Genomic DNA, 24,280 nt, shown 5'->3' with positions numbered 1-24,280 from the left:
ACAGGTAATGTTCATCTTTAGGAAGTAAAGGGAAAAATAAAACTCAAATTTATACTGTATAATTTATCAACCAATGAATAGTCAGCTATATGCAATTAAGTCCCGATAATTGAAAGCCAATTAAGTTAAAGTGACGGTTTCCTGAAGTTGGTTACGTACTTGCAAACTTATATATGTATATATATATATCTTGTCAACCAATCCACAACCTTCCAACAATACTGTTGTCACATTGTACATGTATTAAATCAATTTGATGAAGTTTTTGAAGTTTAACTGTTAAAACAAATGACAAGTAATGTATAATAGATAAAGGCATATTTCAATTAAACACATAATGCCGGTACAAAATCCTCCCTTAAGGCAAAAACGTGACAGCTGAAAACAATATCTCCTTTATACGGAACAAAAACATTTTCATTGAAAACTTAAAGCTGCACTCTCTCAGATTGAACATTTTGATAACTTTTTTATTTTTTGTCTTAAAACGAGCCAAATTTGTGAAAATCAATGAAAACCAGTTATATATGACTGCTGACAAAAAATAAGATCACAGATTCTTATATTTAAAATATTTTTTTTATGTTTTATGCGAACGGAAATATGAAAATCTGCAATCTGATCTTTTGTCAGCAATCTTTTCACAGTGGTTTGCAGATTTTTACGCAAAATTTGCTCTTTCCAAGACAAAAAATTAATAAGTTGTAAATATGGTTTATCTCTGAGATAACAGCTTTAAAACATTGAGAATTAGGCATGTACTACTGTTTGCAAATGAGCCTAGCATTTCAAGGTTTGAAAGTATTTGAATGATCCTGTCTTTTGCTACACACAAAATCATCAAGTGAATTTCTAATATACTGCAACATATATGGACTGTCAATATACTTCACACATCAAAGTAATTATCGATGTTGCCTACAGCAATTAGTGTTTTCTCTTACGTATCACATGAAACTTACTACTGACAAGGCCAGCTCATTTCCCAACAATACATCCTTACATGAACAAGTTTGCATTGGTTTCACTTCAAACAGCCATTAATTATAGCTTAAAAGTATGCTCACAAGAAAAGCAAAAAAAACTTTTAAGATTTGAAGCAGACACATTTACATTTGTAAAGTAACTGATTAATATTTGTGAAGTATCTTAATTACATCTCGTAAGTTACTGAATTATATCTGTGAAGTAACTGAATTTGATCCATGAAGTAACTGTATTACATCTGGGAAGTAATTTAATTATATCTGGGAAGTGACAGAATTAGATCCGTGAAGTAACTGAATTACATCTGGGAAGTAATTGAGTTACATCTGGAAAGTGACAGAATTTGATCCATGAAGTAACCGTATTACATATTGGAAGTAATTTAATTACATCTTGGAAGTTATTTAATTACATATTGGAAGTAATTTAATTATATCTGGGAAGTGACAGAATTAGATCCGTCAAGTAGCTGAATTACATCCATGAAGTACATTCATTACATCTGTCAAGTACTGAATTACATCTGTGAAGTACATTCATTACATCTGTGAAGTAACTGAATTACATCTGTGAAGTACATTCATTACATCTGTGAAGTAACTGAATTACATCTGTGAAGTACATTCATTACATCTGTGAAGTAACTGAATTACATCCTTGAAGTAACTGAATTACATCAGTGAAGAATTACATCCATGAAGTAACTGAATTACATCCATGAAGTAACTGACCTACATCCATGAAGTAACTGAATTACATCCATGAAGTAACTTAATTACATCCATGAAGTAACCGATTTACATCACTTGAAAGAGATACTCACCATTTGTTTCTAGTTGAAAATATTTTGTCCATCATTTTTACCTCCAGAACATCAAAAGCCAATCATCCACCACAATGAAGACAAACAGCTGACAGTAAAATCCTTGTTCCTTGCTAAGGTTTCATGCTATGACCATGTCAAACAGCTAATGTTTTATTGTTTTCCATTCCTCTGTCCTAGCAGGGAAGATATTTGACCAAAAAGCACACGTCTTATACAGATAATAACACTGTTGATTTGACAAAGACGAGACAAACTAGTGAATTCAACCAACTGTTCAAAGATTAAAAAGAAAGGCGTCGCACTAAAACAGGAAGGAAACGCTATCATGACTCAAGGGCCAAGTCTACAGGATGTCATTTAGATATCAGGCTATTCTGATAGGTTTCTCTGACAATAATCCCAAACATTTCCATACAGGCCATTACAAAGAAAATAATCTTGTATTGCACTTACTGATACTGACAACAGTTTAGGAATGGAAAGAACACTTTCTGATAAGGAATACAATAACCATGCTGTTCAGGTGTAGAAAAAACCCAAAGGGAGACAACTCAGATAATAATTTTGACCACAATACTGCAAAAGTTAGTTCCCTTGCCAACATGAAAACACCGGAGACGGATAACAAATAATGCCCTAGTTAATTGTAACCATGCCCCCCCCCCCAGGTCCGGGGAATAGCAGGGACTTTGACTTTCGGACCAGCCGGGTAAAATCCCCGCACTGCGAGGACGAACAGTGAGATGGTAAAATCCCTGCCAAATGCCCCACCCCCAGGGACCCTAGGTTAGGCCCATTCCCCGCTATATTTTTGCGAAGACAAAACCACCGCATTCACTCGGCACTGCGGGGCCACCTGGAAGGTAAAAACATGGCCCATTTCCCCGGCTATCCCCGGTATACTCCCAGACCTTTACAAATTTATTGTACTGGCCGCAATAGTGAATGTAAGTGGAAAGAAACCGAAGGAGGGTCTAACTCATGGAGTGTACTGTATCTCAGAAATTGAATAATTCATGGATAAATAAAGTCAAAATTAACTTAAGCTTTGTCAATATGGCTGCTGTTTTAATTCCTTTGAAAATGCTCTATCATGCAGTTTTTCACATTAAAAGAGAATAATCCCAGCCTTAGATATCCGATGTACAAATAAGCTTCTTGTTTTATTGTACCATATATACTCTTGCCCACAGTGGTCAGAAATTGGCTCTGGGAGTGCAACATTTGAGAAGCATATAAAAAGCTGAATTTTCTACCTTCTATACCCTGTGTGTAGGGTTGCATTCACTGTTATGTCAACTTTCGATGCTAGGTGACCTTTATAATATATATATATATATAATAATTATGATAATTTTGTATCATTTCAAGGAGTATTTCTTACTTATTACAAACATGTAAAATGAATGAGCTAAAAAACTTCATAGATAATTTAATCTTTTTAGTTTCAAATGTTTTTTGTGGTTTGGTTTTTCATTTCAACTGAAATCAAACATGAAACTACCTACCGGGGGTATTCTTTCATGGCCAAAAAATCTTATTTGTGACATTTTTTTGGTGCATTTTTTTCACATTCTTTCTCATATGAAAACACTTTCAAATTAAAAGGGGGGGAGGCATTTGGCGGGGATTTTACCAGCAGTTTGACCCCGCAGGTCCAAAAGTCAAAATCCCTGCTATTCCCCTGACCGTGGTTACAACTGACTGGTGCATTACACCAAAATAATATGGGATCACAAGTCATCCACAAATCACACAATTCTACATCATATACCTCAGTCAACCACCAGCACTTCAAGTTATACATGTAGCTAGTCAGAGTCTCATCAAATGAACTATTATTTTACAAAACTATAAATGAGGAACATAACTCAAAAAGAGATATGACAGTGACAAAATAAATCACAGTTTTGTTTACAGCCTGACACCACAAATCAATTCTGACTTGATTAATGACTGCTGCATTATTCATCACATGAGTATGCACTGGGGTTAGCCCTGTCACTCACTTCATCAGTGGAAGAAAATACAGGAGGAATTCATTTTGAAACAACCGAGTATTGCAAATATCTGTAGCTCTACAACCAGAAGTTTGAATAAGTATGTTGAAAAACTGAAGCCATTGATACTTTATATCATACTTTATATAATGTAGAGCCTACAAGCCTATAGTTTAATTAACTGTATCTTGATCTTATCACAGGGTCAGTTAAGACATGATAGAAAACGAATGGTCACTTATCAAAATAAATTGTGCAACTTCATTACAATTAAGATGGTATCTTTCAATAAGACCTTGAAGCAAAGAAAACAAAATGTTTTCTTTAATAAATCTTTATGTAAACAATCATGACTATGTATCAAATAAATAAATCTTAAATTCTTTTTCTTACTACATGTAGTTAGCTTAGCTTTAAATGTAAAACACAACCTGCAGCAACCCATTAAATCAGGCAATCTTATTTGACGATGAGCCGAAATTCCGACAGCCCTATTTGACAATGAGCCGAAATCGATACATTTGTCACATTCCATGGGGGTGCAGCAAGTGAATGTAATCTGTGTAAATTCAATACAGCCAAATTTCTCACCATAACGATCACTAGATCACATTCAATCAATCAAACAAATAGCAGGAACTGACAAAAGACGTCATATAATATTGTAACTGTTATGTTGTAGTGACTTTTATTCCTGAGAATGCAGTCTGAAGTGTTGTTTGAAACCATCATAATTGTTTGTCTCCTTACTTGCATCATGTAATTCACCAATAAGCACCAGCCTGCCCAGTCAAATAAAGCCACGGCTTACAAAAACATCTGATTTTTTGTCATATGTTCATATATTCAGACTTGCATGTTTGAGACTTCAAAAAAAGGGTTCAAGAAAATCATAATTTCAATGACTGCTGTTTTGGATTTTTTAGTTTGCCAAGGGTTTTCAGTCAATCCAACGGTAAGTAACCATTTATATAGTTTAACATAATACAATCCGGATGTTGGTCATTTGCTAGCTTCATTTTCAACTGGTGTCAAATCAAAAAAAATATATGACTTCAAATGGTCGATATCAAAACATGACATAAATACGACCATAAAATTGCAGGAGACAATCAACATAGATTTCACTACTTTTTTAAACAGTTAAATGAAGTGTGCATGATCAAGTATACCAGGCCATGGATCTAGACAGCTTTTCCGGTTGATTAACCATGTTCTCACATGAACTCGAGATGAATAGAAATGCTTTTTTGATACTGTTATTTACAAATCCAACTGTACTGATAAGTGCCAACAGTTGGAGCTAAAAACAACAGCAATAACTTCCACTAATTAACAACATTGTTCATATTTTGTCTTCTCTAAGGCTCAAACAATTCAACAACAAAAACCTCTTAACCTCGACATTGACCATCTCCACACCTGTTCTGTTTGAAAAACATAAACAATAAACATGATGATGATGATTCAAGACATCTAGATTTTACTGAAAGTGACACAAGCTTGAACCAGACGAAACCAGATAAAAATATATCCAAAAATTCTACTTTGAAAAGAAAGAGATATTTAGAACATATTCTACATATATTGAGATTTCCTGGCCAAATAATCTACACCAGTAGTTGGTACTGCACAGCAAGGCAAGCCACAGGTCCAACATATAATTTCGACCAGCTGGTCGTATATCTTGAAAACAATAGAAACCGGTTTAACAAAAAATGCCAACATTCGTGTGCATTGCAGTTTGCCAAGGGACGTAACTAATATTTAGCCAGAGTGATTGGCCTTGCTTCACATGTGTACATGTGTTCTTCAAAATTTCTAGAGTAGTTTTTGAATCATGGCCAAAGTTAAATGTTTTGCACAAATCTACTGCAGATAATGCTATCTATACCAACATGCAACAACAGACACGGTAATAAAACAAGCCAAAATCATACACACTACTAGTGTGTCCATTGTACTGGTCATTTACCTGTTTGCCTGGTCCAGCTTGGCCAGTAGTTCCAGTTGCCTCGGGCTGGTGGTGGTCACTGCTGCTGGACTTAACGCTATCTTCCTGTAAGACACAGGTATACTTTAGTTGGCATAATATAAACAATGATTCAACATTCGGTAAAACATATCATACATGTTTAAATCTTCATCAAGGTCCAAATTTTGCGATCGCAAACTCTCTTAATTCCAGTCAAAATCAGAAAATGCAAATATAATTTCATGCCCACTAGTTTTTTTTAGCAAGTCACTATTTCCTACTTCAAACCTAAAACATTTTTAAAAATAGATTGGTTAGTTAACAAAATCTCCTAAAATTGTTTAAGTGATGTGCATTTTCGAGTTCTTCTGCATTATCAAATTGATCACACACCTCGTTTGAAAGCGAAGTCAGACTCGCCAAAATTTACGACTATTATTTTGAAAAACAACAATGTTAAAATATCAAAAGTAATTTTATGCCTAACAGAAAACTTATCATCTTTCACAGATCGTCTTAATAGTGCTTAATAAAGTGAAAGGAGAACTGTTAGACATTATTAAATCATGGTAAGTGTACAGAACAGTTATGTTCTATTCTATACCTTTTTTATTGCTTTGCCATTTATTTAAGCAACAATTATTGTGACCATGTGGTATAATGTCATTAAGTTGAAGTGTTTAGGAATAATGAGGAATAATGGTCTCTTACTTGTTGTACATTTATTGTCAAGTTATGCACAACATCTATCACATGAATTTTAATTTAAACAAATTTAAATAAAAATAACATTGAAAGTCATGCGATAAGATGAATTTCTTTTAAAGATTCAAGATTCAAAGCAAGTAGTTTTGACAATTAAGCAAGTAAGATTTTAAGCCACTGGCGGTTTTTAGCAAACTTGTGACAAAGCTGTTAAAAGTAATCCCATTGGATTAAACAATTATGTGCAATTATAATTTTATGAAATATAATCCCTAAACTGGTCAATTGAATGGGTGAAAAATGACCAGCTACATGCACATTGGAAGCCAGCTCAATTTTGATATGAGATTTTAGTGTATGCTTAGATCAGGAATGCTAATTTTTGCAATTTAAAAAAAAAGGGAGACTAGTAGGAAATAGGAGTATCCCCATTACACCATTTACACAAATCAATTTTTTGTATCGATAAGATGAAAGGCAACAATTGAAATTAAATTTTTGTGGCCAAAAACAAAGAAATCAGCATACAAGGACAATTGGCATCCCTGTATAATGGTAAGTCCTTGAAATGTGCATGAACTAGCTTCTTGTCTATTTTTTTTCCACCTTGGCTTATACAACTTATCACTTCCTTAAAACAGGCTTATACAACTTATCACTTCCTTAAAACAGGCTTATACAACTTATCACTTCCTTAAAACAGGCTTATACAACTTATCACTTCCTTAAAACAGGCTTATACAACTTATCACTTCCTTAAAACAGGCTTATACAACTTATCACTTCCTTAAAACAGGCTTATACAACTTATCACTTCCTTAAAACAGGCTTATACAACTTATCACTTCCTTAAAACAGGCTTATACAACTTATCACTTCCTTAAAACAGGCTTATACAACTTATCACTTCCTTAAAACAGGCTTATACAACTTATCACTTCCTTAAAACAATCAATATAGTATTTATTAGGGATGCAAACGAATGGCAAAACTGATATTCGAATATTCAGTAATTCTTACGATCGAATATTCGAATATTCGAATACCAAAATGAACCTTTTAGAATTGCAGTAAACTATTATTAACTGTAGTAACTAAGTCGGAGCCCTGTTACCCTTCTTTGTCGTATCGTTTACACACGACGGACACTTGTTGTTCCACAAATTAGCCTCTGAATTTCCCCATTTTCAGAATATATCCCAAGAAAAAAGATACATCTTTTTAAAAAAGTCGAATTATTTCAATTCCTGTGTGTGCATATTTGTAAACAATGCAAAATAGGATCCGGGAATTACGTATTTCCCCGGTCACGTTAAATGACGATATGCGCCAGCATGTGACTTGCAGCCTCAATCTGGTATTATGTTTACGAAAAATATTTAAAGAAAACGACACCATGGCCAAACGTCGTTTTTAACTTATATATTGTACAACAATACAGGAAATATATCCTTAAACGTTAAACCATACAGTTACGTTTCAAGGCAAGAGCGTTTTATCGAAACATGGAAAACTGTTCAAAGCACAAAACTAGCACATGTCCTTCATATCATCAAGGCGATTTGAGCAATATCGCCAAGCTTGATAAGCAGTGAAAACAACAGACTGGTATAAAGGCCAATCTCTTAACCGATTAATTGGCATGGTCATTTAAATGTAGCAAAAATAATTGGAATGTGTTTAATGTCACTTGTCATAGCCAGTAAATGCAAAATTACGGGTACTGTTTATCGGGGGCTGTTTATAGTTCCCGACGATATATCGGATATGACACGTATATAGTGTCATCTTGTTCACACCTCTGGCATTAAGGGCCAATCGTTGTAAAAACAAGACAGACGAAGAACACATTTGTAGGCAAAAAGTGTAATAATTTACTAATTCAACAAAAGCATCGAATATTCGAATACCGATTTTGACATTCGAATACCAAATGTTCGATCGAATATTCGAATATTCGTTTGCATCCCTAGTATTTATATAAGAAATTTCATACCTGTTGGCCTCCTCCATTTTGGCAAGCAGTTCCAGCTCCTCTGGCCTCAAAGCTTCCGCACCCTTCATCTTCTCTGACCCTTGTAATCCCTGTATCCCTGTTGTTCTCTCATCTCCTTGTGTCCCCTCTCCTGTCCCCTCTGTTATCGCTGTCGTTCCACTATCTGGCTTGCCTTTATCACCATCCTCTGCTTCTTTCACACCTTCATTTCTTAAACTACCTTGTCTACTATTACTCACATAATCTTGTTTTTCGCTCTCCCCAATATAATATCCTTCATTAACAACATGTTCACTACTGGTTCTTTCATTTGCACCTTTTATCTTATTAGCACAACTTGGATAATGGCTATTTACACCATCACAACTGGTGTGGCTATTTCTAGTAGTTGTGGTGTTAGGTGTTCTATTGGGCGGTGGTTTTGTGTCTGGTGGTGGAGAAGAGTGTGACTGTAGGGCGCCATCTTGTTGACTGGTTCCCAGACTAGGCCCTGCCCCACTGTGGTGTGACATTGCCCCCCGTCATGTGCCTACCGGCCTCAGCATGCTGTCAGTCTGGACAAAACACATTTCCAATCATTATTTTACATACAGAAGATCAAAGCTTAACTGACAGCTAAAATAGTCTTTTGAGTTTACTAGCATACTTAACTTACAATGAAAATGTTTCTGTTATCTTAAGCAAACCACATACCGTGCAACATTTTGCATTAAAGAAATACTCTTTCTAAATGAAAATATTCATCAGAACTAAAGATTGTACAACATTTTGATGTACATAATGCCTTATATGCCAATAAGGAATCAGACATACTTACTCACATACACATAGAAATATTATTGTTTTACTTCAAATTTGTATTCAGAATAATATATTTCTATATATGATTACTCATTTGATATCCTGCACATTTACAATATCCCAATTGAATATCAATTGTGTGAAATCACGACTATTTTCAACAAAATGTCAGCTAATTGTTTATGGTCTGGTTAACAGGGAAAATACACCGAATGACATTTTTCACTGTTTTATATTAAAACAGATCAGCTACTGTTTTCTCAAGATGACGTTGGATTATACAAAGAAAGAAATGAAATCTGATATTCTCCTGTTCTTTTAACTGAAAATCTATAAAGTAAATATGCCTTCTGTCTGGTGTTAAAAAAGTTGAGATTTTCCATTACATATATATTCCATTCTATTCTTTTCCTGTCAGTGTTTACAAAAATATTTCTCTTCCTACTAGTACTACATTCATTTCAGGTATGTTAAGAAATCCTGTCTACAACCTCTGTATTGAAGTCTATATCCCTGAACCCATGGTGACAATACCACATTCATTTGATATATCAATTTATTATCTAATTATATTAACGCCAAACATGTAATTACAGAATGTTGTAATGAAGACAGAAAAAATGAACAGCAACAAAAGCCAACAATCCCTAGGAGAGTAAAGGAATTTCAAAGACTACGATCAGTGTTCATATTGATTCCAGAATTCCATCTCACAAAGCTGTGGAGAATAGATATCAAACAGTAATATCATATACACCATCCCTCCACTCTCCCACAGCTATCATAATGCACATAATGAACGCAAATTACTTTTACTCCACTTGATTTTATGTCAGAAAACATTAGAAACATTTATAGTTTGACATTGTTTACTCTCCTGTATGTTAACAGTAACTGTTGCCCTGCGCTTTTCTGTGTACAGTGTTAGATACATTAAAAGTCATTAAGTACAAAAACAGAATACCATAATTGGAAATAATTGCTCTAATCATTAAAGGCAGATACATCACGAGAACAAAAAATGTGTTTTTTTAACTTTAAACTACCGACATTACAGCAAAGTAATCCATTTCCCAAAGAAAAAACACAGGTATCATTAGCTATTAATTAACATCATCAATTTGTCTTCAGTGAAGCTCATACAATTTCAAGTCATTTCAATTAGAATTAATCATTAAAGGGACTTGTCTTGTTTTTGGACCAAAGATAAGTTTTCCCAGAAATGCATCTGAAAACATTAAATTTACTATTATTTTACTCTATGATATCAAAATTGCATAAAAAACAAAGAGTATAAAAAATATTTTGTTTTTAGCGAGTTTTGAACCCACGCCAGTAAAGTCAAGAAAAAATAGAAAAATGACGCCTAAACCATATAGGTCCACAAAGAATTACAGCACATAGATGTACAATTAGACCTCACAACAATACATTGAAAACATCATGTGATAATCATAATGTCAATCAACCAATCATGTAACAACTAAATTGCTGAAACGCGTTACTAATGCTTATAAAAATTGTGGTCATCAAAGAAGATATTTCAGCAAATATCAACATTTGCTGAAGGGTTCCGCAGCTATTGGTATCTTTGTTTTAACACTCTTAATTATTTGCCACACTTTATTTCGTAATAAAAAAGAGTGCATTATACAAACCGTTTCAGTCACTCATATTCTTTTTTATTCAATAATAATTTACTTCTATGTATTCCATCCTGAAGCTCCATAAACGGTTTATATAAACAATTTGAAGTTGAAAGTCTACCATATAATGAACTTGATATATACTTCTTCTGAACACTTCCAACAATTTTGCCCAATTTTCTCCCCCATGCAGTCTCAGAAACAGTAAACGAACGAGTCATCAATCCACCTCCAGAAATGTCACCATGATTAGATTAGGGTGGCATTTCATTATCTTGAAATTTGGCTGCTCTTTCTGGGGACCCTTATTCACTGCTGCACAACACTGCACTTTAGTATGAAGCTGCAAAAGACCTTTGGTATTCCAGCAGAATAAAGAAAGACAGACAATTTTAATCAGCTAAACATATTCCTGTCTCAAAACCTGCAGAACAGCACTCAAAATGATGCAAAAAATGAAGGAAAACAACATTTTCCAATACACTTACATTTGAACCTTCAAACACAGAATATTCTTGCAAGGGGATGTCATAAAACAAGATAATTCTCATGAAACACATTCAAAAGTGTCAGAATAGTGAGCGAATGTGGGAAAACTGTAACTGTTGACCACAGACGACATTGCGACTTGGTATAAAAGCAGTAAGGTTGACCATATCAATATGTCAGCAACTTCGCAATCTCAAGTGAATCATATCCCCTCGAGGTACGAGACGTGTTGTACTTACATGTTATGTGTGTATTTCAACTATTCAATGGGAGAAGCAAGTATGTAACATGATTATAACTTGTCAAGTCATCTTAATTAACCATCCCCCTTACACATTGATTAATTAGCCATTAATTTAATTAATTAATGGTCTACTTTTTTAATAGTCTTTGTAACATGCCTTTCATCCCCAGCTTAATGTATTGTATTACCTAGTAATTCTACTTGCTTGTTTTAAGGTATATGACCCACTCATAAGCTACATGTAGTTCACTGATAGAAATTTTAAGGAATCGGACCCACAAATATAAGCTTCTTCTCCGATATCTCTGTTAACCTGTTAAATTTTGAAGCCTCATGACCCCATACAATGTTGGTATTATTCAAAAGGAAGTTGCTTGCCGAGTATAAATATGTTAATGTAAATAAATAACCAAAATTACAATATACATTAAGTTATTACTATTTATATACTATATTTCAACTGAAATTGGAAATAGATGTCATATTTTGCAATCTTTGAAGGCCAAAATCTTCCTTGTTATATTATTTGTAGTAGATGCTTTTCATTTTCTTATTCTGTAACCAAAACCATTTCAAATGTTATCAAAATAATATTGGGCACCAGGCATCCAAAAATCACATATTTTTGGGTTGGATACCTTCTTGATGATCATGCCTCAAATGTTCAAAGCTAACGAGATGGCTGCCGTTTTCAAAATGCAAAGAGGGGCAAACTGCAGATGATACAAAATAGTTACATGTAAATGATGAACACCTAACTATATTTTTGGCAAGGAAAATATTATAAAGAGTAAGTTAAGAGAACATGAAAAATAGTTTGTTTCGAGTTTCTATTTTTCAGGTGCGTATTCCGTAGGTAGGTTGTTCCTTAACTTCCTTAATTACCCCTTTATTCTGTAATGAAATAAAAAATTCACAAATATGACGACCAGAGACAGGCTTTAACACTTCGGAGGTTGGTGGAGATTTTGGCGAGTCTGTAGGGAAATGCTATATGACAGTGGCTTCATTGTGGTAAAATACAAAGGATACTGGTATGAGAATAATCATGTCAGTGCAATATATCTGCCCTTCAGAGGGATTTTCACAAAAAAGGAGTAACTAGTACAAAACAAAGTATAAAACCATTTCACCTGAAGCTCAGGGACATTAAGTAGTATTGAACTCAAAAATCAAACAGTCTTAAAATACAATATTTAAAAGCAATACAAACTGTGGTTTACATCTAGTATCATAATACCTATTGAGAAGCTTATAAATTCACTAAGATAAGATTTGTACAGAACTATAAAAGAAGAGGTCTTCCCTAAGTCCCTTACAATACTTCACTCTTTTGCATTTAAATCCTTGAATCATGAAGCAACAAGTGCAATCACAGAAAATTTGCATCAAGCGCTGGATTATGTCAATGTCATAAACTAATATTCAAACTTAATGAAAGTTAATGTTGTATTCCATTTCAAATGGTAGGCCTGTTGGGGGTTATTCAACAATCATCAGTGTGCACACTTAATCCTCCCTCAATTAAACAGCAGCATCATATACAGTAATATCCCCCAACAACTTTTTAATTACTCCTTCACTTCTTTCAGCTGACTTTTGTTGATTAGTTAGGAATGGAACACTGAGAATTTTTCAAGCAGATTTATTTCATGGGAAATACATTTTAATTGAAAGTCGACATCAAGATTTTTTTCATTAATTCATCGCCCCTCAGGTCATTCTTAATCTTGATAATGAAAATGGGATCATCTTATTTTGAAATAGTAAAATCTTTTCCTCAAGATCCCAATGTAAAAGGCCTGAATCTGGAGAACTTCCCTGGGAAATTCCAATTATTGATTTTAGCTTTTATTTTGGACAACACTTTTAAGAAAACAACTTCTCCTTTGTATAAGAGCACACTATTGAAATGTTACCAAAATTCACTGACTTATAAATGGTCAATGCAAAAATTAAATCTTAATCTATACAACATGGGTGTGTACATAGACCTGTGTTGACCCTTATCATCACAAATAACAGCCTCATTTCTAAATCTCACGCTAAAATAGTAAAGAAAGGGTATGACTAAAATACGAAAATTATAAGCTATTTTCGCGAAAATAGGATTTTTTACCAAAATACGAAAATAAGGTTATTTTTGATGATTGATAATAAGATTTTGATAAAAATCTGAAAATATGGTTAATTTTGCAGAAAATAACATTTTTGACAAATTCATAGTTAGTTTTTGATAAAAATAAAGTTATTTTCGCAAAAATAAGATTTTGATAAAAAAATTGATATAATTATAATAGTAGGGTTAGTTTTAGAAAATAGAGTTGTTTTCGCAAAAATAACCTTTTTGACAAAAATAAAGTTATTTTCGAGAAAATAAAATAAATATATGGATAGTTTTGGCCTATTTTTGTATTTTAGTCATATCGTAAAGAAAAAGGTGTTTTCTTAGGACAATACATTTCTGACTTTTTATGCGGTTCGGAAAATAAAGGGTTCAGACCCCCAATTGGGTTTACTCTCTCTTAATGCACCAGTCTTTTGTTACCAAGCCCCCCCCCCCCCCCAAGGTCAGGGGAATAGCTGGACTTTGACTTTCGGTCCAGCCAACCCCGGCTAAAATCCCCGCCCTGCGGAAACGAACAGATGGTAAAATCCCCACCAAATGCCCCGCACCCCAGGGACCCTAGGTAAGGCCCATTTCCCGCTATATTTTGAGCGAAGACAAAACCACCGCATTCACCCGGCACTGCAGGGCCACCTGAAAGGTAAAAACAAGGCCCATTTCCCGGCTATGCCGGTTATACCCTCAGACCTGGGGGGCCGTGGTTACAAATGACTGGTGCATTAATGGTGTCGTAATTAATTTAGTAGTCCCTGAATGTAATGGGTTGTAACGGAACTTAAACAGGTGAGTACATCAAGGTTTGGGGGATTTTGGTGCTGTACCAAGAAAAGGTAAAAGAGAGGAGTCTTGTTGTTGAGATTCCCCAAAGTGTTGCAGTTTGACTGCATGTCAAAAGATACAAGGCTCAAACTCTTGTTAGGCTAACCATCATTAAAAAAAAAGAGCCTGGACGGCATTTTAGAATGACTAAGGGCATGATATGCTTCTTCACTTCATTTTACAGGCATAGAAAGTGGTGGTTAAGATGTTCATGGTTGTGATGGTATAATTAATACACTATGCCACAAAATGTCACAAAATTGTACCAGAATCCACAAAAATTTACTGGAATTTCCTGAATATGGAAACTTTTGAATTTTAATATTGTTGTCTTTCTGTTTTTTAATCAATTACAGTGACCAACAGGCATAATTTGTGGGGAAAACACAATTAAATACTCTGATATCAAAAGCTATGTTGATGAAATGTTTCCCTTTACATATTTTTGACTGTTGTCATCAGTTTCAAGAGTTTGTTTGATAGCTGTCAAAATTTTCTTCGCAACTTTTTGATAGAAATTGTTTGTTGTTAAATTGATCGTTTTTTTATTTTTAAAGAATAAAATATCATACAATATAAATATAAAACATTAAAAACGTTCAAACCTTTCGAATTAAAAGTCTTTGATGCCAGTAAAAAGTATTTAATCAACGAGTTTGCCGTACGCCCTCCTCGGAAAACTTATTGAAACTAAATAATATTGTGAAAAACGCAATGTGGTTTGATGTCACTAAAATCAAACACCTTACAGCGGTTATTTCCCTTTCATTCTAATTTACAATGTCATTTATGGTAGCAAATTAAACTATTCCTTCCTTTATTACCGGCGTCATTTTTTACCAAAAAAATCTTTACATTATCATTGATTTGTTAATGTTCAAGGCTTAATAATGTTCATTAAATATTTCATGGAGTTACTCGTTTATATATTGTTGTACAGTACAGTCTGGTACAAATATCCTACTCCCAGAAACGTTGAATGTAACTGGTGTCAGAGGTGATTATACACAAAAAGATATTTGAAAGTAAGCAATGATTAACTGAGAGTAAGACGTCTTTTCATTGTATGCACACGTCTGATAGATTTGATGTGAACCCGACTTCAACCTGTACATACGAATGCTCTGCTTGTATTTAAAATGATAGTTCAAAACTGGCATGTGCGAACTTGTGTGTTTTTATCTTTATAAAACAGAACAAAACAGAGCAGAACAAAACAGTTGATTTATTCACGTAAACTACATAGTTTCTTGTGAAAGATAAATGCAATTAAACAAACCAAACGACAAGATATAAGGTAATAGCACGTAGTTTGAATATATCTTATATGTAAAATAAACGTTTAACCCGTTTCACAAGTTAAAGGATATAATGCATGTTCAGTTAACAAATAATATAGTTCTAAAGAGTCTTTAGTTCAAAACATGATAAGTAGTAATATAATAAAATAGTGATATAAATCTTAGATAAAATATCTCACTGCATTACATGTAATGTACGTGCCTATGAAGCTTCGTATATGCTTTTACATAAATATTTCAGATTTATTTTCTGATGACAGTAACTTCAATATAAACATACTATGTTGTCTGCATTAATGCTTCTATATTACTCTCTTATTTGTTGGTAAGCATGACATATAAATATAAAATTTCATCTTCAATATCTTTTACAGTACAAATCTGGCATACACGCAAGTCTTTCTATTTCATTTTGCCGACACCTTCCTGTATGGACTCTAAGACTATGCGCAGACACTCATACTTTTGCAAGGGCAACTCTAAAGTGTCTTAAAATCATATTTTAAGTACAGTCCAATATCAAGTGAACTTTTCACGTGTGCATATAAAAAAATCACTCCGCCATTGTCCTTCATCCCTTCGTGTATTTGTTTGCAAAAATATCATCAATTACTCTTTGTTAAAACAATGGAATAAAAACATCAGCATCCACATTAGCAACTTCTTCACAAACTTCTAAAAATCCACACCTAGCTAACACTTGCTGAACGATAGCAAACCGGTATGGTTTATTATTTTCACCACCAAAATGGTTATTCGATATAATAGCATTAAATTGATGTTTGTTTGATACAACTTAGCCCAAAGCTTAATTGTTGTAATGTATCTATTTACATACAGTGGAAAACGCCCTAACACTCCGTATACAGTAACGTTGCTAGCGGACTGTCTAATACCAAGTTAAGTTTTACAGTTTAAATTTATTGGACTTACTAAAGCCCCAAACTTCCATCCTCGGCACCCCAGTGTATCGTAGCCTTTAGGTTATGATACACTGGGGTGCCGAGGATGGTAATGTACGTGCCTTTGAAGCTTCGTATATGCTTTTATATCACAATGTATGGACACTTCATGGTGGTAGAGGTTGACCATGGATTCGATTTGTCCCCCATGGGTATTTCCTTATAAATATATTGCACATATTTCCACATGTGGATATATTAATCGATCGAAGTATAGGTCTGTCTATACAAGTAAATCACATGATGCATTATTTAACTTAAGCAGTAATGAAGGGTAAATTCAAAAAGCTGACAATACAGATTTAGTTTTATTTGACAATAACAAATTAAACAAATGCAATGAAAATGATTCACGTGAATTGTATGATATACGTATATCAATGTAAGTCATGGATTTCAACGAAAGACTGAGCGTAAATCATTGAAAACAGTATTTACGTGTATTAATAAATCAATTAAAAGTTCAAGCTTAAATGTATTGATGTTTAGAAAACGTTAACATTTACAAGAAATAATGGCTGACTGAAACAAGTAAGTCTACGATTTCAGATTATTTCAAAAACAACAACAAGAGCACCATAAGTATTGCATACAATTATAGAGGTATTCAGACAATCTATGTCAGCCTTGTAATGAGTTCCTCGTGTTGAGGAAATTGTTTCACCATTTCCTCGCGTTTCCCCTGGATCCAGTCCTCGTACTCGAAACCTGCAGGGAAAGTGGTTACATTTGGAATTAGAAATTAGCTAATTACACCACGTACATAAAGGTTATGCTCATTCACCACAGTTCATCAATTCAATCAGAGCCAAGTATTTTATGCACTATATATATCAGAATTGGTTATAGATCATTTTAACCACCAAGAAGAGCTTTAAGTTCAAAATTTAAGCCCTGCGACGGCAAATGTTGAAACTGTATATGCCGTCACGGCCCATTCCATGAACCGACTAAGTTGCGCACGCTTATAGTCAAAATATACAGTGCACGAAATACTTGGCTCGGATTGACTCTCGCTCCCTAAAAATATTTGCATTTATTTTTTCATACACAAATTATAACCCACATGTATTCAAGTGCGATCACAAAACCAAACAGGGTCATTTAAGATAAAATTCTTAGATACAGTACACTGACTAAGCGAAGATATGAAGTTATTTTCTCATTCCTCTAACCAAGTTCAACATACCAACATGGGCAGTATCAAGCCAGACACAAACTCGGATATTAACAGCAAGGTCTTACCAGGTATGACGACGGCGCTGTAGAGGGAATATTGAGCGTCAGGGGCCAGTTCGGCACTGTACCACGTGTCATGGGGAACCACCGCCTGGCATGCGCAGTCCTCGTTACGTGTGACGTCACCCAGCGTCGTTGTCGTCAGCTCCCCGCTGTCAGATAGTAGATGTATCTGAAAATTCATTTGAATTTGGCCTCATTTCTTAAGAATGTTCGAGACATCTCGGCAACCACGGTTTGATAAAATAAAATCCTCCAAGTTACCACCTGTCATAAAAATGTAAAGAGACTGATCCCTAACTTGACGCCCTTGAACGCCTTAACTTATATGTTAGGGGATACAGTAATTAGTATATGACTGTATTTGTTCCTAGCAAAAATACTAGAGAGTAAGTCATGTCAACTGTTTTTGAAAACTAAATACGTGTAAAAACAATCCAGGTAAATTACTATAACTTTCCCGCCAGCGTGCCAGTAGAAACCCTCGTCTGAGAGATGCTTGTGCCATTGAACACTGTTGGGCCTCTGTAACAGGAAGTAGATACTGGTTCCTGTGGACCGTGAACCGCTGTGACTGAAATAAATGCACACGTACACATAATGTATGCAAAAACAACAACTTCATTCATATACATTTGGTTTAATTTCGTAACGTGATACACTATCAAAACTCTGTCGAATGTCTCAAACGTTGGTGCTATATAAAATAGTCCCATGCGGTTTAACCGATCGACATACTTAAATTTGAAGTCATACATTGGCATAGAGATGGGACGTAGGAATGAGATAGCAGGTCGTGGCAACAACATATATTTGCGTGTGAGCTGGTGATCGTTTTGTTTTTGTTGATCCAGCCTGCCTACCGGGCCATGCTTTGTCAGCCTTCCCTGCTATAGAGCTCCTCTAGCTTACCTTGGCCTCTCACCGCGGCGCTTCCCGGCGAGTGTCGCGGTAGGCCCGGCCGAATTGGCGAAAGTTGTTAACGATACCGCAACAGTCGATATCGGTCGAAGCGGTTATGTTAAATATTTTAAAACAAACATGGCCAAATAACCAATGTTTAATATAAGAATGAACACAGTTTAAAACGTGAATTCGAGCAAAAAAGAAAATCAAATTGAATTGAAGTGAATACTACACTGTACCTTGTTTTGGCGGTAAAGATGACCTGTCTGTCCCCCTTGAACATCTCCCGGAACGCCCCGTACCCCGAGGGGTGGGGGCCAAGGTCCAGCTGCTTCTTTATCCGCTCTATCTCCATGGCAACACCTTCACCGTCTGTTGTCATGGTTACTGCTGCTGAATGTTTGTGTCAAAACAGTAAAGATGCTAACTAATGAGTAACTCAGTGCATGTACAACATGTACTTGGTTTGCTTACAATAACATGTCTCGTTTGTGCAACACATAACTAAATGAGCCATATCAGTAAAATAGCTTATTGATGCTCCGATTGCAACAGGTTAACTTTAAAGTAATTTGATGTCTATATACATGATGTCACGTCATGATATAATTGTCAGAAGGAGAAAAGAGGAGTAATGTTTACCTGTTTAATCGGCGAACTGTAAGTTGACCTACATGTAGCTGATGTGCTTGAGGGGAGTTACAATCTGGGTCGGTGTTCTGGTACGTTTGTCCACGCAGGAAATAGTAGGCCTAGTGTGGAAGTAGTAGTAGTATCTTTATTATGCTCCATTGCGAACACATACCGTATATAATGTCATAGTTATGTCGTACATACATGCAAGGAGTAGGATTTGTTTTTGGTCCCAGTTACATGTTAACACATGAACAAAATCGCGCATATTTTGATAAGTAATAAACAACCTAAATAATACAGAATCTTAGACAAAAAATAAAAAAAAAAGTTGTAACAATAGTAAATCTGTGAGAGTGCAGCTTTAATTAAGAAATATGGAAAGAACATATAACATGTATATGTCAAATTCAAACGTAGAAACAGTACATTGGCCATCATCCTATCTTTAAAGTGCACTACGTGCAAGTCACCTTTCTTCAAGGGAAACATGGTATAATGCGATACGGGCAATGCACTACACTAAGGTTCGGGGTTTATACCGGGGAAATGGGCCGTGTTTTTACCTTCCAGGTCGGGCCCCGCAGTGCCGGGTGAATGCGGTGGTTTTGTCTTCGCGCATAATTACTGTGTGGGAACGGACACCGGATATAGCTCAAAAAATGATCAATCGATAAGCGTTTGGTTTTGACACATTGACAGTTTTCTATCATTTTTTTGCATTTTATGGTGATATATTTAACAACATCGACGAGTTTTGAATTACTTGATACTGTGCAATATACGACTATGATAGAAATGTGTCTCCTCTTTTGTATAATAGTCCAATTCTCGCCGAAAGTTGCATGATCGCTCACAAATGTTCATTTATGTGATATAATTTCAAACATAAATCAACAAATTGAAAGTAAGAATAAAAACTGAATCGAGCGATTTCATTTTAATTACATAATCTAGTAATGTGTAAAATATCAATATGATATCTTTTGTTGTTACGGAGATATTCATACCTTTTGATGCCCTGGCAGTGTACTGGGGATAGATGAAGCAAATAAATAACTGCACAGGGGATAGCTATTAAGTGGACTGAGGATAGTAACGATGTATTTAGAAAAGCGAGACTGTGATAATGATAACGGCTATTTATCTATACGCGAGCTCGAGGTAAATTGTTCGATGTTGTCCATATCGAGGGATGAGAGCAAAACATGTTGTAGTTCTTTGTATCTGTATGCACTTAAAACTGTTTCATTGATACATATTAGTCAACCATGATGTGTTTTTTCACAAGCATCTATATCTAAATATTTGAAATACGCCGGTAATCTGATTTATTGAGAAACACAAAAGATGTGGCCGTAAAATTTATGTGGTGTTTGCTATTCATATATATAATATTGCTTTGTAAATCAAGTAGGTACGTCTTTGCAAACAGAAAGTCACCAGTAGGGATATTGTGATCAAATTTGGAACACGTAAAGCTTTGTTCTAAGCCTGGGTAGATGTTGGTATTACTTAGAACAAAATAATGGTCTCTGCTCGTTCACTTCAGTGAGAAAGAATGTATTGTGACCAACCCTGATATTTACGCAGCTTGCATATATACGTTCATTTAGGAGAGCACGGATCAAACTCATTGTTAACTACAGTTTGCTCAATAATTTCTTATCAAATTGTACTCTCTCTCTTTGCAGATTATTTGAAAGTTCGAAATAGACATATACATGTATAGTGTATATTAACAGTGTTACTATGAATTTTTGTCTCATTTTACATGTTATCACCAGGACACACATTTCTCAACTTTGAAACTATCCCCAGTACATAATACGGCTATCCCCAGTACAGTACTGTGAATATTTCTAAGGGCATATCTTTAACAGTTTAAAAGTTACATTGCCATTTCTTACAATAAACATAGTTGAGCTTATTCTTGTGAAATCCTTCGATTCAGATTTTTTATTTATTCGATATATTTCCTATAAATAACAATACGATGTCGAAATTCAGTAAGTTTAGAGGTGATCGTCTCATATTTAAAGAAACCTTTTACGAGGTCTGCTAAATCGTAAGCACTTTAAAGTATACCATAGGCCAAATTTAGCATTCAGCTATTAGTTCAAACACTTGCTTCATTTGTGGAAACGGTAGATATGCGTTAACACATCAAGATCTTACCTCTGGTAAATTAAAACAACTGCATAATTGTCTGTTTACTTATCACTTTTTGAGCTATATCCGGTGTCCCTTCCCACACAGTGATAATATAGCGGAGAATGGGCCTTACATAGGGTCCTTGGGGTGTGGGGGCATTAGGCAGGGATTTTTCCAGGTCCATCAGTTCGTGCCCGCAGGGCGGGGATTTTACCCGGTGTCGGTGTCCCCGCTCATTCGGAACTCCTCGGCCATTTTTTTCAAAAACAACCTCGGATGTATGCCGGTACATCAGTTGAAGTAGTTCGTATTTGTTTGAATTATATCGTTAATTAAATTTAGTGTTTTAGAGTTGTATTTATTGATCTAAGTTTAAATTGATTACCAGTGAAGTGTATTATTGCAAACATAAATAAGATTCCCGAGAGTTAAGACATAAAGTTTAACTGCTAAATAAAATTACTACGCGATCTACTTGCAGCGGACTTAAACGTACCTCTTTTTGAGTATGTAAACCGTCCAAATACATCCGAGGTTGTTTTTGAAAAAAATGGCCGAGGAGTTCCGAATGCGTCCCCGCTATTCCCCGGACCTGGGGGGGGGGGGGGGTTACTGGCAATTGACTGGTGCATAATTACGACGAATTACGATCGAGTACTCTATGATGCTGACGATTGGAATTCTTTCACTAATGCAAATAATAATACATGCATATACAAACACTGACAATATTAATTAACACCATCGTGGCATTCTCCCAACCAAAATAGTTGTCATTAGACAAGCCTTGGGTGTCATCGTATATATAGAAGCCTTAGACGCAAGCGCAATTATAGTGGCGGATCTGTGGTCTTGCCAGTGGTAAGGTCTTGATTGCCAATCCAGAGGTAGCAGGCTCGACCCCCCCCCCCCCCCAGCACCATTACATACATACTAATCGCCTCCCCGGAGGAACGTTTATAGATGGGGGCCCGTGTGACAGTGCTATACACTGGTGCACGTTAAAGAACCAGGGTTGCTCTAGCCAGGGTTGCGTACTGTGTGTGCACTATGCTCCAAAAAACTGTAAACTCAAATCTATATAATGTCATAGGTCTTGGTTACGCACAAATATGTTCATGAATTGTTTTGTAAGGGTATCGTGTATTTTAATTACAAAATTTAGTAACAAAGTGGTCCGCAGTGCCGTTGCATATTTTGCCTCGCCTCAAACTTGTGACACGCATTCTGGGAAAACAACTGTAACAGATGTGTTCGACATACTGAAGGTACCAACTTCCAGGAAAAGTTATTGGGGAGGGGCGTTACACATCAGCCGAAACCCGCTCAACTGTGACCTTGAAATGTCTTTACGGAAGAGAATGTATATATGCATTTTTAAATAGAATTATGTACCACAATGTGCTAAAGTTTATCTATGGATGTCTCTATTGCCCATTCCTCGTTAAGAAATTCCGGGGGAGGGGTGCACATTCAATGTTGCGCCCCTCCAATGTCAAATCCCGGATACACTTACCCCTGGATGTGGTGGTTCAGTTATGGTTGAAAAGGGACTACTGTACAAAAGATACCCATAACATATTGTAGGACGAATTCCGTTCAAAAAAACATCCACATATGATGAAGAGACGGGCGAAGGGTGAAACATTGCCATTTGCGACTTTGATACTGAGATCTTGTCGGCACGATTAGAAAATAACCCTGTGATAGATATTAGTGTTAACGCCCATGCCTCCGCCAATAGGAGTGCTGGGCGAATTCAGAAGGACTCGGACCACCAATCATATATTAAGCAGATTACAGCCGCACAAGTTCTTGGAAAAGGAAAGCAACCACCAAATTAGCATTAAGTCATTAATTGGTCTTATCAAGTGGGTTATTTAGAAGCTCGCGCATGCGCACTATCGAGTATAGAGGCATTCCATATGCATGTTGCGCTGAACATTTTATACCAGTCAACACGAAACACAAAATTACAATGTGACATATTATTAACACATTGAAAATCTAGCAACAATATTACAACATCTACATATATTTACACGAAGACTAGTTATTCCTTTATATTCCTTTAGCAACTGTAAAATGTGCTCTAAAATGTTATAAAACTGACTTTTGTAACATTTCCTATATGAAATTACTAAACACGGAAGAAATTCATCACGACTGCAATCAGTATTTGTGTCCAGTGTACGCTTGGGTTTTCGTATTGTCCAAGAAAACTAAAGATGGGCCATTTCTTTGTGCTCAACGATTAGTTAAACTATATGTAAAGCGACTTTTAATGCACCAGTCAATTGTTATCACGCCCCCCCCCCACCAGGTCCGGTGGTTTACCTGGGACAGCGGGGAAAATGGCCGTGTTTTGGCCCCGCACTAACGAGTGAATTCAATGGTTTTTGTTCGCGCCGAAAAAAGCGGGGAATGGGAATAACCTAGGATGTCCCCGGGGTGCGGGGGCATTTTGCG

The 24,280-nt window shown here is 35.5% G+C and overlaps 2 protein-coding genes across 4 annotated transcripts in view; both read right to left on the bottom strand.

The window, feature by feature from the left end:
- LOC128223984 (ecotropic viral integration site 5 ortholog-like) overlaps positions 1-15,307 on the bottom strand; it is a 47,687-nt gene extending 32,380 nt beyond the window's left edge. Inside the window, exons 1-3 of one of the 2 annotated variants that reach the window (XM_052933543.1) lie at positions 15,222-15,307; positions 8,490-9,043; positions 5,789-5,872 (exon numbers count right to left, since the gene is read on the bottom strand). In XM_052933543.1, coding sequence (XP_052789503.1) covers positions 5,789-5,872; positions 8,490-9,001 — 596 coding nt within the window. In that variant the 5' untranslated portion in view covers positions 9,002-9,043; positions 15,222-15,307. Of the gene's footprint in view, positions 1-1,810; positions 2,097-5,788; positions 5,873-8,489; positions 9,044-15,221 lie in introns of those variants that run through there. The other variant, XM_052933545.1, reaches the window with a different exon arrangement.
- A 1,866-nt stretch (positions 15,308-17,173) lies between these two features.
- On the bottom strand, positions 17,174-19,758 carry LOC128224635 (uncharacterized). Of its 2 annotated transcripts, none has more exons than XM_052934559.1 (5): positions 19,667-19,758; positions 19,264-19,417; positions 18,569-18,692; positions 18,125-18,290; positions 17,174-17,587 (listed from the first exon to the last, which is right to left on the bottom strand). In XM_052934559.1, exons 2-5 carry the CDS (start codon positions 19,404-19,406, stop codon positions 17,496-17,498), a joined length of 525 nt encoding a protein of 174 aa, XP_052790519.1. In that variant the 5' UTR covers positions 19,407-19,417; positions 19,667-19,758; the 3' UTR covers positions 17,174-17,495. The 2 variants fall into 2 exon arrangements, with proteins under 2 accessions (XP_052790519.1, XP_052790520.1); XM_052934560.1 differs by having other exon boundaries at positions 19,264-19,414; positions 19,667-19,728.
- Between the last annotated feature and the right edge of the window lie 4,522 nt (positions 19,759-24,280).

Source organism: Mya arenaria, chromosome 17 (assembly GCF_026914265.1).
Source record: "Mya arenaria isolate MELC-2E11 chromosome 17, ASM2691426v1".
Classification (NCBI taxonomy): Eukaryota; Metazoa; Mollusca; class Bivalvia; order Myida; family Myidae; genus Mya; species Mya arenaria.
Note: the sequence above shows the minus strand (reverse complement) of the source record. Positions and strands in the feature narration are given on the sequence as shown.